General features: G+C 42.6%; 1 protein-coding gene across 1 annotated transcript in view; it reads left to right on the top strand.

The window, feature by feature from the left end:
* Positions 1–13,026, top strand: part of LOC311042768 (eukaryotic translation initiation factor 3 subunit H) — a 59,469-nt gene extending 46,443 nt beyond the window's left edge. Inside the window, exons 6-8 of the mRNA XM_084053757.1 lie at positions 8,709–8,829; positions 12,116–12,248; positions 12,764–13,026. Of these exons, the coding sequence (XP_083909883.1) occupies positions 8,709–8,829; positions 12,116–12,248; positions 12,764–12,861 (352 nt within the window). The 3' untranslated portion in view covers positions 12,862–13,026. The remainder of the gene's footprint in view (positions 1–8,708; positions 8,830–12,115; positions 12,249–12,763) is intronic.
* The last annotated feature ends 248 nt before the right edge of the window (positions 13,027–13,274 follow it).

The raw sequence follows: 13,274 nt of genomic DNA, 5'->3' as shown, positions 1-13,274 counted from the left end.
TGTAGATCTGCTATTTTTGAATAGCCCAAAGTGTAAAATAATGCTTTTTTGCTCAAATCTAAAAATGAGACAGTTCCAGGTCTTATGGGTTAAGGCCAATACCTCACTCAGCCCTATAACATTTTTGTTTCATTTTACAAATGACTACAGCGCTTCCAAGTTGAAGCTAAGGCGTCATTTTTGATGTGACTTGAAAAGGGGGCATAACTGCCAATGAGATGTCTGGCGAGATGAAATTGTTTCTCAAAGTTGTCACATTGCTGCATAGCGCTGCCCTTGGATAGCAGTGTCCATCTCTCTACACCCCCCCCACCCCCTGTCTCCAGCCCCTCAAAGAAAGCAAAGATAATGGGTTTTATTTAATGTTTTTCCCTTTTGTCTCATTTTCCAATCTGCAGCCACATTTGTCAATGTCATTCTCGTAGTGAATGCAGTTCCACTCCAGAAAATGGCATTGTTCTGACCGGAGATGATAATGTTGATGTTGGTGATGGATTGCATGTATGAAAATGTATTTATGTAGCTCTTTTCCAAAGAACAGTTAAAGTGGCTTCACTTTTATAATATTATACTATATTCATATTGTTATGTGGTGTGGTCTATACTTTCCAAGCCTCAAGGTATATTTGTATTTGGCCAACTTAAATGTTATTCAGTAAAAACAAATGTATCCATCCTTTCGGTGCATGGCACTTAATTTTTTCAGGTTCAAATCTGCTGCTGAGCCAATCAAACAAAGCTATGGGAAAACAAACAGGAACAGGAAACTGCTATGCCACCTTCTGGAAACACAGATTATACCGTTATGCTCAGAGCCTGTTGGCAGTGTTCATGGGTGGGAAGCCAGCAGGGGGTTGTATCCTTGTTGCTGCACTGGTTACTTCTACTGGTTGGTCATGGCGCCTGGTCAGTGTCCGTTATGCTCTCCTGGTGAAATTCTTTGCGGTCGGGTGAAAAGAAGCAGCTGGCGACTCTGTATCAGGGGAGGCATGTGGTTATCTACACCCTCCCCAGGCCAACACTGGGGGTTGGCAGCAACAGGGACCGTAGTACAGAATGGGAATTGACAAAGAAATTGGGTTATTCAAAATAAAATAAAAAACTGACATCCGTAGAGCCTCGCGCTCTTTAGTGGGGCAAAAATGAAAATTTTTTTGCATATTCACTGAATTGACACAAAATTGTATTATGTAATATTGCAAACGACTGCATACTTTTTAGTGAAATCAGTTTGGTTCATCCTGCAATGAACCTGTTGAGATATCTTTATGAGATATCTTTCTGGGCAGTGGGTGGAACTAGAGGAAAGGTCATGGGGTCACTCATCCTCCTCCATAATGAAGGAGGACAAAGTCCTATTCAAATGTATGCATTCAAATGTATGCAGTTAGTGCAAGTATGATAAGCATACTGTACTAGTCCACACCCCAGCGACCCCTGCGCGCTATGGGAATTGTTTTCCCCCTAACGGAAAGACCACTAGCATTATTGACATTGATACAAGAATGTATTAACATATTCAAAATAAACATGACTAAACTAAAACTAGAATGCTTCCTCAAACCCGTAATTTAAAATAGCAGAGTTCGTTACACTCACTTTTGTAATTGGATAGCCATTAATTAGGGCCGTGACTTCAGCAATGTTTCTAACTAACTAACAAGATGACTAACAAAGAGGGCAGTGGTTAAGACTGCTGGGAGAGATATTTAAACTAAAGCAGTAAAGTAGGGGTTGTGAAACATTTTTAGCCTGAGATCCAAATGAAATATTGTTTCACACCCAGAGACCCAGGCTTATGAAAACATACTGTATTATTCCCAGCAGAAACGGGCCAGTGACCCATTTTGAGTCTGTGCCCATCTTTTTAAGAAAGGCTGCATTATGCTAAAACAGTAACCGTAAGCTTGGCAGTCAACTTAACATAATTTCCTTGGCAGCTGGGTAAAACAATATTTGATGCCCTCTATACTAATTTCCTTCTACTAATTATCGACCCTCTCCTGGCCACTGATCAATACAGTCGAAGCCATTTCCTCTATTGTCCTGTGTGGCAGAGGAACGCCTAGACCCTGCCACGACATGCGTGTGCATGCTGCTGTTGAACCTGGCCTTAAAACAGAATCACTGATGATAGGAAATCCCTTGATGCACTTTGATTTCTAATTCACGATTGATCGGGTGGCTGGCTGACCTTTCTGAATAATTTAACCTTTTCATTGTAAGATTTGATGCATTATTCAGCTTGCAGTTCCTTTCACGCCACATCTAAACGGAAATCTCTTCCTTTTTTATTACAGCAAATGGCATTAAGAGCCATGGTTGCAGAAGGACCATAGGAATGGTGATAGGAAATGACTGCAAATCAATGCCAGACACTGTGCTTGGACGTGTTGTGTGCTCTCTGAAAATACATGTAGGGCTTGTGTTTCATAACCGTCTCTGGTTCACACTCCCATCCAAAGGTGTCTGTGCTCTTTCCCGTTTCCACATCTGAGTCACTACAGTGGTATATGTATAGGCGTTATATTTTAGGAAATAGTTTTTCTGGCAACGCATCTCTCCCCATCCATGCTCTTGGCTCATTTTCAAAAATCTGAAGCACTCATGGTTCTCTTTAGACCGTACACTACCCTCACTGTTGTTTACACCCAGTCAGTTCCTTCTGATCTGGAGAGTGTGCACACACACACACACACACACACACACACACACACACACACACACACACACACACACACACACACACACACACACACACACACACCTACCTAAGTATGGTGAGCATTTACACAAGCTTGGTGTTGGAGGCTGTGTGACCCTTTGCACCTTGAGGGTGAAAATCATCACATGCCGGTATCACTGTTCACACAGTATTTGATTGATTGTGTTCGGTACTCTGGCTCTTTGTTGAGCATCAGCCCATAGTATCGTTGGTAACACAGAGCAGCAGTGTGTGAACACAGTGTGATTCATCACACTCGAGTCTCATTTATCTGTATTGCCGTCTGTGTAAAACAATGGAAGATGCCCAAATTAGGCTTCCGTAATTAATCAAAATAGCACACAATTCACAATGTGCAATATCAACAGTGCAAAATGATGCAGTATTTGATCAAAGGGAAATAAATTCCACAATGTGGTATGACAGGGTGTTGATCCCTCATGATAAATTGAATCTCGTGGTTGAAGAGCATATTCATATTAATTCTCAGTCTACACCAATCATAAATACTGATACCAGTTATTGGAATTGCAATTTGCGGGGGGGGGGGGGGCAGGGGGGTGGGAGATTTGTTTTCACCCTTATGAGTCCCTTGTTGAAAATACTTGTTAACCCATTAAGACCTGAGGCCGTTTCTGAAAATTTATGAAAAACGTAGGTTGCTATATGTCAGTGGTTCTCAAACGTTTTCATGTCAAGGACCATGTATTTGGCCACGGACCCCCATCTCTAAATATTTAGTTCCAGGGACCCTCAGAAGCAAAGATTTGATTTTTAGGAGTGTTCGTAATTATGTTTTTTTTTGGTTACGGCATTTTATTTAACACTGGGTGTATATTAAAAAAAAGAAAACAATTGCAGGAAGATATAATATTCGTAATGCAAATATAAAATGTAATATGAACAACTTGCAATAAAAGTATAAAAAAAGATTGTTCGCTTAAAAAAAAATAATAATAATAAAAATGCTATTTTTTAATTGCCAAAGAAATATAAAATGACACAGAGATGCTTTCCCGGTTTTAATGGGTTAAATGAAACATATGTGCCAGATGTTTTCAAAGATTCGGTGCGGTCTAATCTGCAGATGAAATGTTTTCCTTTGCATATATTAATGTGTTTTCAATGCAGTAAATGTCAAGGAAGCATTTTAATGAATGAGACCCAAAGTTTTAAATCGGCATCTTTCCAGTGTGAGAAGCACAGTGTGCGTTAAATGTGTGGGTGGACACAGGAGGAAAGTATTCTGGTAGGATTTGGTCCTTGGCCAAAATGCAATGTTGCAGAAGAAGGGGCCTTAAACCCCTGGAATATCATGAGAAGAAGCAGGGTTTTACCATAGCTTTCGGAGTGGCTTAGGGGGTTAACTTGTCAAGGGTTGTATTGTATGTGCTGATATGACTAGTCACAGCACACTATTCAAGGCCAGAGTGAAATGCTACTGAAAACTGCTGTTTGAGTTTATCTAACTGCCAAAATTTGAGAAAATATGTGAAATATTTTACGGTCACATAATCAGTCTTCGAGTGGCCTTGGTACAATGGGAAGTGCAACTGTGCACTGATGTGATTTAGGTGGTAACAGTAATGTTGGAGCATAGTTGATGGTGACAAGGAACCAGAGCTGAATGTCAGTGTTCTTCAGGGCTGGGGGCTGTGCGCCTGCAACCCACACAAAAAAAAGCAGTGAGCACTGGAATCTGAACATTTGTAGGAATATTTCATCAATCACATTCAGGACACACACACATAATGCTGTGCGTGTGCCAGATGAGAATGTGGGTGAGGATGTTTATCGGGGAGCAAGCACTGCAATGTGAAAATGTTGTGGTGATTAACAGAGATGCTCATAGGCCTGCGTCCTGCGTCTCTGACGCACCATATTGAAAAAGGACGCATTCACGGCACCCTCGTTGCGTCCATGGGACGCACTACAATTTAGCGGAAATTACCGCGGATTTGAAGGCCATCCGTGGATTTCAAAGCCGTCCGCGGATTACAAGGCATAGTGCAGGAAACAAGAAAAATCTCGGTAAAACACCGCCGTATGGAGAAGTATTCTCTCTCTGTCTCAGGGCATTGCGAGCTGCTGCTAGAGGGAGAGAGTGAAAGTGCTGCGCAACTTACAGCCCAACTTCAAAGCAAGTTAACGATGGCTCGTTGACCCCAATTTGACCACTAGGCAATCAACACTGAACAGCACTAATTAATGGCAGCTGTGATTCTTGTGTCTTTCCGTGCAGCCAGATATCAAATAGTTCCCTGTAGAGCAGGGGTCTTCAGTGTTTTCAGGCCAAGGACCCCCTAGTTGAGAGAGAGATGAAGCAGGGACCCCCTCTATATTGTATAAAATTGTGTTTCAGATAAACTTTTGCTGCTCTTTTTTCCCTTTACACACCTATAACTCCAAAAATAGCAGATCTGATCTGCTATTTTTGGCTAAAGTTCTCCTCAGAAAAGGGATACTAGGATTCAAGTGGTTAATGTAAAAAAAAAAATCAAGTACTACAAGTACTACAAGTACTAGTTGTCGGATTTGGAATTGTGTACTTTTCTTTCAGATACATGTTCTACATGAATATAACCATATAAGATGAAACACGAGTTAAACGCTGTGCATTTTTGTGGGACCCATAAAATGTCCCTGGGACCCATCTAAAAGACCACCCTTGCATCCCAGGACCCATTGCATTGAAAACCTAGCAACATCACTGGGTGAAATGTCAGGATGAGTTCATCAGTAATTGCCTGAGCCAGACACAAAGTTACGATGCGTTCATGTACGTAGTCGTATCGGCTTTCTCTGCGTGTGCACGCCTGCAAGCACTTGGTGGGCCTGTTTGTAGAGTGTCTTCTTTATGTGTATTAAATGCGATGAGAATGTTAATGGTTGAAAGTGTCAGCTGGCAACACAGCTGTGATGATGATGCCAAATGTGTATTGGTGCATTTGCAGATGTATGCATGCTTCGTTCTCTCTGTGTGTGTCTGTATGAATGTGCTTATATGCTGTTTCTATGTGGGTGCCTGACTGTCTGTGCACTGTGCCTGTGTGCATTGTGGAAGTTTCCTGTGTTCTCATTGTACATGTTGGCCATTTAGCCAACCACTACTTTCCACAACTAAACATTCTGGAAATATTAATGTCGTTAAATTCATATCCATTATTAATGTTTCAAGGAAGTGGTAGAAAATAACTGCAAAGTTCAAAGTCACAGTTCCAAGGAACGTTGGGCGTTTAGCCAACCACATTATTTTCCACAACTATAAATGTAGGAAATATTACAGTGTTGTTAAATTCACATCCATTATTAATGTTTCAAGCAAGTGCTCGAAAACATCTGCTAAGTTCAAAGTCACAGTACCTAGTAAACACATGCATGCACATGGGTCAGTAGTACAGGATTGTATGGATCAGCCTATATGGCCTGTAGGCCATAACAGGGGCTTCTCTCTCATCAGTTGTGTGTTAATAGTAGTGAATAGCATGAAGCAAGAAATACCATAATAGAGGCAGCGTGTGATATTGTGTGTGCATTAACAGAATAATCGAGGAGCGAGGAGCCTGACGTCGACTGGCATTCCTTGAGTCGAGTCATCAATGTCATTGGCTAAAAAAAAAATGTTGTTTTTATTTTTTATAATCAAATCGATTAATCAAATATTCAAATACTTATAGGTTGAATAAGTCGAATGCTAAAAATCACTAGTGTGCATGTGCCTGAGAGTATGTCTGCATGCGCGCTGCATGCTACTGGGATTTTCACGCTCGACCATCTCTAGGTTTTGCAGAGAATGGTGAGAGAGAGAGAAAATATCTAGTGAGCACCAGTTCTGTGGGCAAAAATGCCTTGTTGATGCCAGAGGTCAGGTGACGATGGCCAGGCTGGTTCGAGCTGATAGAAAGGCAACAGTAACTGAAATAACCACTCGAAAAGCATATTCTGAGCACATAATAAATATACAGTATGTGTATGGGTGTATATACAGTATGTATATGTGTCTGTCTATATATATATATAATTATTATATATAAATAATAATTATTATTTTATTTTTATTCTTAATTACACACGCATACAGAGTGCCCTCTCATTGAACATTATGGGCTCGAGTGCTGGTCCTGGACCCCAGGGAGGAGGTTTGAGTTGCAGACCCCTTACAGATCTAAGATGCCAGTATCAGTGATTTTTAATTTGAAACCACTATCGAAAGGGAGCCAGTGGATAGAGCACAGGAGAGGGGATTTAGGGAATTTGAAGACAACCTAGGCTGTATTGTTCAGGTGATTGAAAGAGGCTGAAGAGGGTACTTAGGGAGTCCACACGGTAAGAAATTACAGCAGTCCACATGGTTGATAGCTAAACCTTGAACAAGGAGCTTGGCAGAATCCCTGTTGCGGGAGGGATTACACGGACGATAGAATAGAAAAGCACAGCAAGCATCAGGTTGTGGATGCAATATTGGCCTCACATGATGGTTGATTGTTTAGGATCACACTGATACTCTTGTCAGTCTGGGGGCAGGAGTCTGTGTGGTAGTTGTCAGCAGTGATGGAGAGATCCTTTCGGAGGGCAAGATTTGCAAAGAAAGAGCCGCTCAGCCTTGACAAGGTTGACAACAATTTTAGTCGGTGGGCACAGACAATCTAACCCGAGATGTCAGCGGCTGGGCAAAGTGGAAATACACACATCAACTTGTGTGTCAGAGGAAGGAGAGGAAGATGTCAGAAAAGCAGTAGGTGGGAAGGATGTGGCATGTGATGACAGAACCAAGAGATTGAGTGTGGAGAGATAAGAGGAAGGAACCCAGGACCAAGCTCTGGGGAACCCCAGAGGCGAGGGCATTACGGATACACAGGGTATCTGATAATCTGAATGTTAATGTCAGGTTGGAGGGAAACGCAGAGTGTGCAGGCCAGTACTCTACAGTCAGGACCACAAGGCTAGTGAGCAACATCTTATGGTTCACAGTGACAGTAGGGAGTACTGTATGTGAGAGAATCGGTGTCTGTAGTGCAGTGGAGTGTCAGCATGGCTAAGAATGTGTGAGGTAAATACTATGCTGTATAGGGAAAACATTTTAACACAAACTAGTGAAAATAGCAGATCTACAAGCTCACACCGCGTTGTTCTGCAACGCGTTGTGAGCTTGTAGATCGGCTATTTTCACTTCCACTTAAAAGTTACATTTGTGGAACTTTTGGCATTTCTTTTGTTTTAATGTTATTCTTTTGAAAACACTTGATTAAATACGGGGGGAGGGGGGGGGGGTATTGACTGACTCGTGTGACTCACAAAAAAACAATATTTTTTTATCGTTGGATAAGATCACAATTCCATGCTGTATTGATGTGGTACCATAGGAGAGATAACAGGCAAACGTTGATCAAAATAACAATTCTTTAATTAAGTAATGCAGATGTTTAACAATTATTTAACTCTTGAGAGCGTAAAATGAAACCAAAAGGACCCATAAGGGTCCATCAAATGGACCCGTGCGGGTCCAGAGGGAGAGATTTGGTTTCATTTTACACTCAAGAGTTAAAGATCTATAAGGGTCCATTTGGTTACCATCATTTAGCTGGGGACCACCTGGAACCCCCTCAAGGACCACTGGTGGTCCCCGGACCACCGTTTGAGAACCACCACTGGTATAGGGCACCTTGAAACCAGACTGGTGTGTTCCAACGGGCTGTTCTGTGTGCAGTATTCAGAAAGTTTTGTCTTCAAATGGATCAAGGGTTGGTTGCCTGGAAAGAGGAATAACTCTATGCGACTTGAAGGCAGATGATATGCAGCCAAATGTCAGGGAGGAATTGATGTTGCCAGTCAGGGCCTGTGAATCACATCGGCTGCCACAAATTTTGTGCTGTGATGATGACATTTTGTCGGCCTTCACTTTAAAAAGGCGATTTAAAGAAATCTGTCCCTGAAAGGAGCCATTGACATAAATGTGTGAATGACATGCTTGTGTTTTCCACAGCAACCACCTGGAGAAGAGCCTGCAGCTGCTGATGGACAGGGTGGATGACATGAGCCAGGACATTGTCAAATACAACACCTACAGCCGCAACTGCAGCAAGCAGCAACAGCAGAAACACCAGGTAACGAACACACGCACGCGCGCGTACACACACACATACACAGCTATCACACCATTTCATCGACTAAAACAATGACGAAAAATGATGGTCGACTACCTTTTTTCACTGACGAAAACAACATAAAAACAAAATAAAAACTAAGCTACAATGACTAAAACTAAGACTAAATATTTTGACAATTTCGTCAACAAATAAAAACTAGACTAAAATGTTAGGGAGGGCCTAGTGGAGAAGAGATCCAATAGAACTAAAAGACAAGTCATTTTATGTTTGGTTGCGCTCAGGTCTTGCCCTCTGAAAATAGCAGATCTACAAGCTCACAACGCGTCTCACTGCGACACGTTGAGCTTGTAGATCAGCTATTTTCAGCATGCAACCAAGTGTAAAATCAGCCATTGCATTTTAGTCGACTAAATGAACTGTAGATTTTGTCGAATATATAATCTTATGATTATCTTATTTAGTCGACTAAAACTAGACAGAAGCTAAAACATTTCAGATGACTAAAATATTACTAAAACTAAATAGAATTTTATTCAAAAGACTATGACTAAAACTAAATCAAATGTTGCTGTGAAAATCAACACTGTATCACACTGTTGATATGCAAATTATTATAGTCTTCAGAAACCACAGTTTTTTGCATCATGTATTTGTATGAGTTGTGAGCTCATAGACCAGCTATTATTTAAATATTGTGAACATTTCTGTCTATAATGACAGGCCCACAATAGGGACATGAAAATGGTTAATGCAAAGATCAACACACATAAGTCACAGTGAAGAACTCGGCAACAATCACAGAAACACTACGTAACACGCAAATATATACAGTACATAAGATATTCTGTATACACATTCACATGAAATGCGTCTCTCTCGCTCTCACACACATACATACTGTACACACACTGCCTACATCTTCACCTTCAGCCAACAATGAAGAACATGAGGAAGCGCAGACCCTGGCCTTTCAAAACTCCTCTTTGACTACATTCATGCTGTTAACAGTGAGATAAACATCAACCATGATCATATCAGCCTGAACTGTTCCCTCACCTGAGTGGGATCGCTGACGTCTGCCTTCCTCAGACCTGCATGGGTCCACACGTGGGCGTACCTTTTCTTTTCAACTGCACCTGTTTATTTTCCCTATCAAAGCACATGTCACTTTCCCTTTCATTCTGAGAATATGTTCATTTAATACACTATTGTCAAAGGAATCATTAGTTGAATATGTTCATTTAATACACTATTGCTAAAGGAATCATTAGTTGAATGGACTAAATTCAAGTTCAACACTGTGCAGTTGTTCAGGACATCTACCACTGCTGCTTAGATACAGCCACGGGCATAAAAACGGATCATGAATGCAAGTTTTTCAATAAGCAGTTTTTCTTTTTTATCGTTTCAATTGAGGAGGAAAATTCCACCGGTCCACTCGTTTCTAGATCCAGTGAGAGATACACCACCTGCAGCTAAAAGCAGTCAACAGGAGTAAAGTACCTTGTACCTGTGTTCACACTTACATAAAAGTCACACAATTGTAGACTGTTGTACAGACAAAAGAAACAGAGATTGCAGAGTCACATTGTGATGCATCATATACATAGACCTCCACCTACACAGTACATATTTTGACATTTGACATGCCTCGAGATATGTGAACTAAAGTCACGCACGCAGTGATTTCATGCATTTATAATTGGATTTACAGGTGACTAGTGCAGTGTGTGTTTGGGGTGTTGCAATTTAGAGCGTGTGCTGTTTGAAATGGGCCGATCTTTTGGTTCCTAGTATTGCTGCTTGCAGTGTTGCTGGGGGCATGCCTGTTCGGAGCGCATTGTCATTCAGAACCTGTGCCCATTCGGAATGGCCTGATTTGGCCCCCTCATTTGCTGTTAGAAGCGTTATCGAGAACCAGTGTGGCTGCTTGCAATGATCCCGAGAATTGTTCTTCTGATTGACTTCAAACTCGACACTGCAGTCCCCTGGGCCCTCAGCAATACACCTGCCACGTGTGAAATATATCAGATGAACTATTCCCAAGATGGTAAGGACAGACAGAAATACAGTACATTGAACTCTTGAATTTATAGATGGACAAGTGCAGTGCCTAATCAGGGCAAGGCCGGTTCTGGAGAACCACTCGACCGCACTTCTTTGCGTCCTCAGCAATACGCCCAAGTGTGAAGTTGATCGTATGAGTGATAGATGATGTCTGTTTTTTGTGCCAAACCAATTATTACTTTTTGGAGTGCAAATATCTCTTTCCCCCCCCCCCCCTCCCCCCTCCTTTTCATTGTTGTTTTTGTTCAGTTGGTCGGTTGGTTTGTTTGCTTCTAAAATTTGCATACAATTAAGTATTTTCGTTCCAATTATGCGTGGTCATGCTTTTCTGCACCGGCAGGCAAAACTCAAGAGGAGGGGAGAAAAAAAAAGTCATCTGTGCAAAGTCTGCTTTGTGCTTTTTGTTGTGTAGTGTTCCCTTCTGCAATTTTTTGTGAGCTTCAGTCAGCCATACAGGTGCGTCGTGGGAGACGTAGTTGAAAGCATTAAAGCAACTCATCTGCTTTTCTCCTCGCCTGCCACCGCCTCCCCTTTACGCCAGGCGGTGTCTGTCTGTCCTCCACCTTTTCAAATTAACAAGGCTTTTAGTTCCTCCAGGGACCTGGCACCTCACTGATTTACCCACTGTCAGCCCTCCACAAATCACTCCATCTCTGTCAGCATTTATAACTCTCTCTCTCTCTCTCTCTCTCTCTCCCTCCCTCCCTCTCTCTCTCTCTCTCTCTCCCCCTCCCTCTCCCCATTTCTCCCTTGCCATTTTCCTTCACATCTTTCTCTTCTATTTCCAACTTCTACACGTCTGCTGGTCCTCACCCTTTCCCTCCACCCTCGCTACACTGCTTATTTTTCTGTTTCTCCTTCCCACTCTTCCTCTCGTTTCTGTCCATCTCGCTCCCGCATTTTCCATTATCTCTTTCCCCACAACTATATTTATCTCCGCCTGCCTCCTTTCCTGTTCTTCTCTTTTAACCCTCACCGCTACACTTTCACTCCACCGCTTCCCTTTTTCTCTCTTCCTCTCTTCTCTTCCCCTCTCCTCCCTCCTCTCCGTCAATTTTGTTTGCTTCTCATAATCTCTCTCGTCCCCGTCCTGCGTCATTCCTCGTCTCCCGTGAATTTTGCCTTGTCATTGTTCCTCCTCCTTTCACCCTACACCCCGCCCTCGTCACTTTATATTCATCTGCCCCCCCACACCTGCATCTGTTCCCTGTTACAGTACCTCCAGAGGAGACAGCAGGAGAATACCCAGAGGCAGACCAGAGGAGAGCCCCCGCTGCCCGAAGAGGACATCAACAAGATGTTCAAGCCTGCTCAGCCCCCACCTCGCATGGACACCCTGCTTATTGCAGGTACACAAACACACACACACACACACACACACACACACACACACACACACACACACACACACACACACAGGCCCTTCACACTTCGTGATGTGCCCATCAGTTACTCCCACAGCGCTTATCTGCCGCATCCTATATGTCCTATACACACACACACACACACACACACACACACACACACACACACACACACACACCCCTACATCGCAGGTAGCCAGCTTCCCACCCTCCAAACTCCATCAGCTGCCTCTGCTCCCCACGCAGGAGCTCGGGTTTTGTTCTGTAATTATCTCAGCCATTATCTTGAAATTACATTAATCTAGAGTTTATTGACTCAATCTCCAAGTCAGCCCCCTGCTGTCTCTCAGCGCATGGCTTTCTGCTACATGTTGACATTCTTCTCTTTCTCTTTACCCAGTTTCCCACTAATTTGATATGTTGTCGTTCTGTTTCTCCTCCCACGTGTGTGTGTGTGTGTGTGTGTGTGTCTGTGCGTGCGCGCATGCACCCTCCAACAGGGCAAATTAACAATTACTGCCAGAATGTCAAGGAATTCACCTCCCAGAACCTTGGGAAGTTGTTCATGGCAGAGGCTCTTCAAGGCCACAACAGCTAGAGGACCTCGGCCCCGGTGACTGGTGGAGTGCTGCTCTGGGAATTTGTTTTCTAAATAGATATTTGTTATTTCAACTCTTGAGTTCCATTCCAAATTCTAAAGAAGATTTGTGTGCATCATTTGATTTTTATTTAAAATAAATAAAACATTTGCACCTCCACATTTCCACTGGCTCCTTGTGTTTTTCTTTAGCATGATTATAATCAATGTCTGCATCAACACAGTCAGTGATGGATATTAAATGCCTACTTCCACTTCATATTTGACCTTACTGGAACAAAATGATTAACTAGACGCGTCGCAATTCTGGGAAATTGCAAAGTGTGATTACCAACGCCGTTCGCGAGTCGCGGCCGCCGGGACTCGAGGAATACCGTCGGATGCCACGCTACGTGCGATTCGAATTCGGTGCT

Source organism: Gymnoscopelus microlampas (genome assembly GCF_963454915.1).
Source record: "Gymnoscopelus microlampas genome assembly, chromosome: 3".
Taxonomy (NCBI): domain Eukaryota; kingdom Metazoa; phylum Chordata; class Actinopteri; order Myctophiformes; family Myctophidae; genus Gymnoscopelus; species Gymnoscopelus microlampas.
This window is presented reverse-complemented; position numbering and strand designations above follow the sequence as displayed.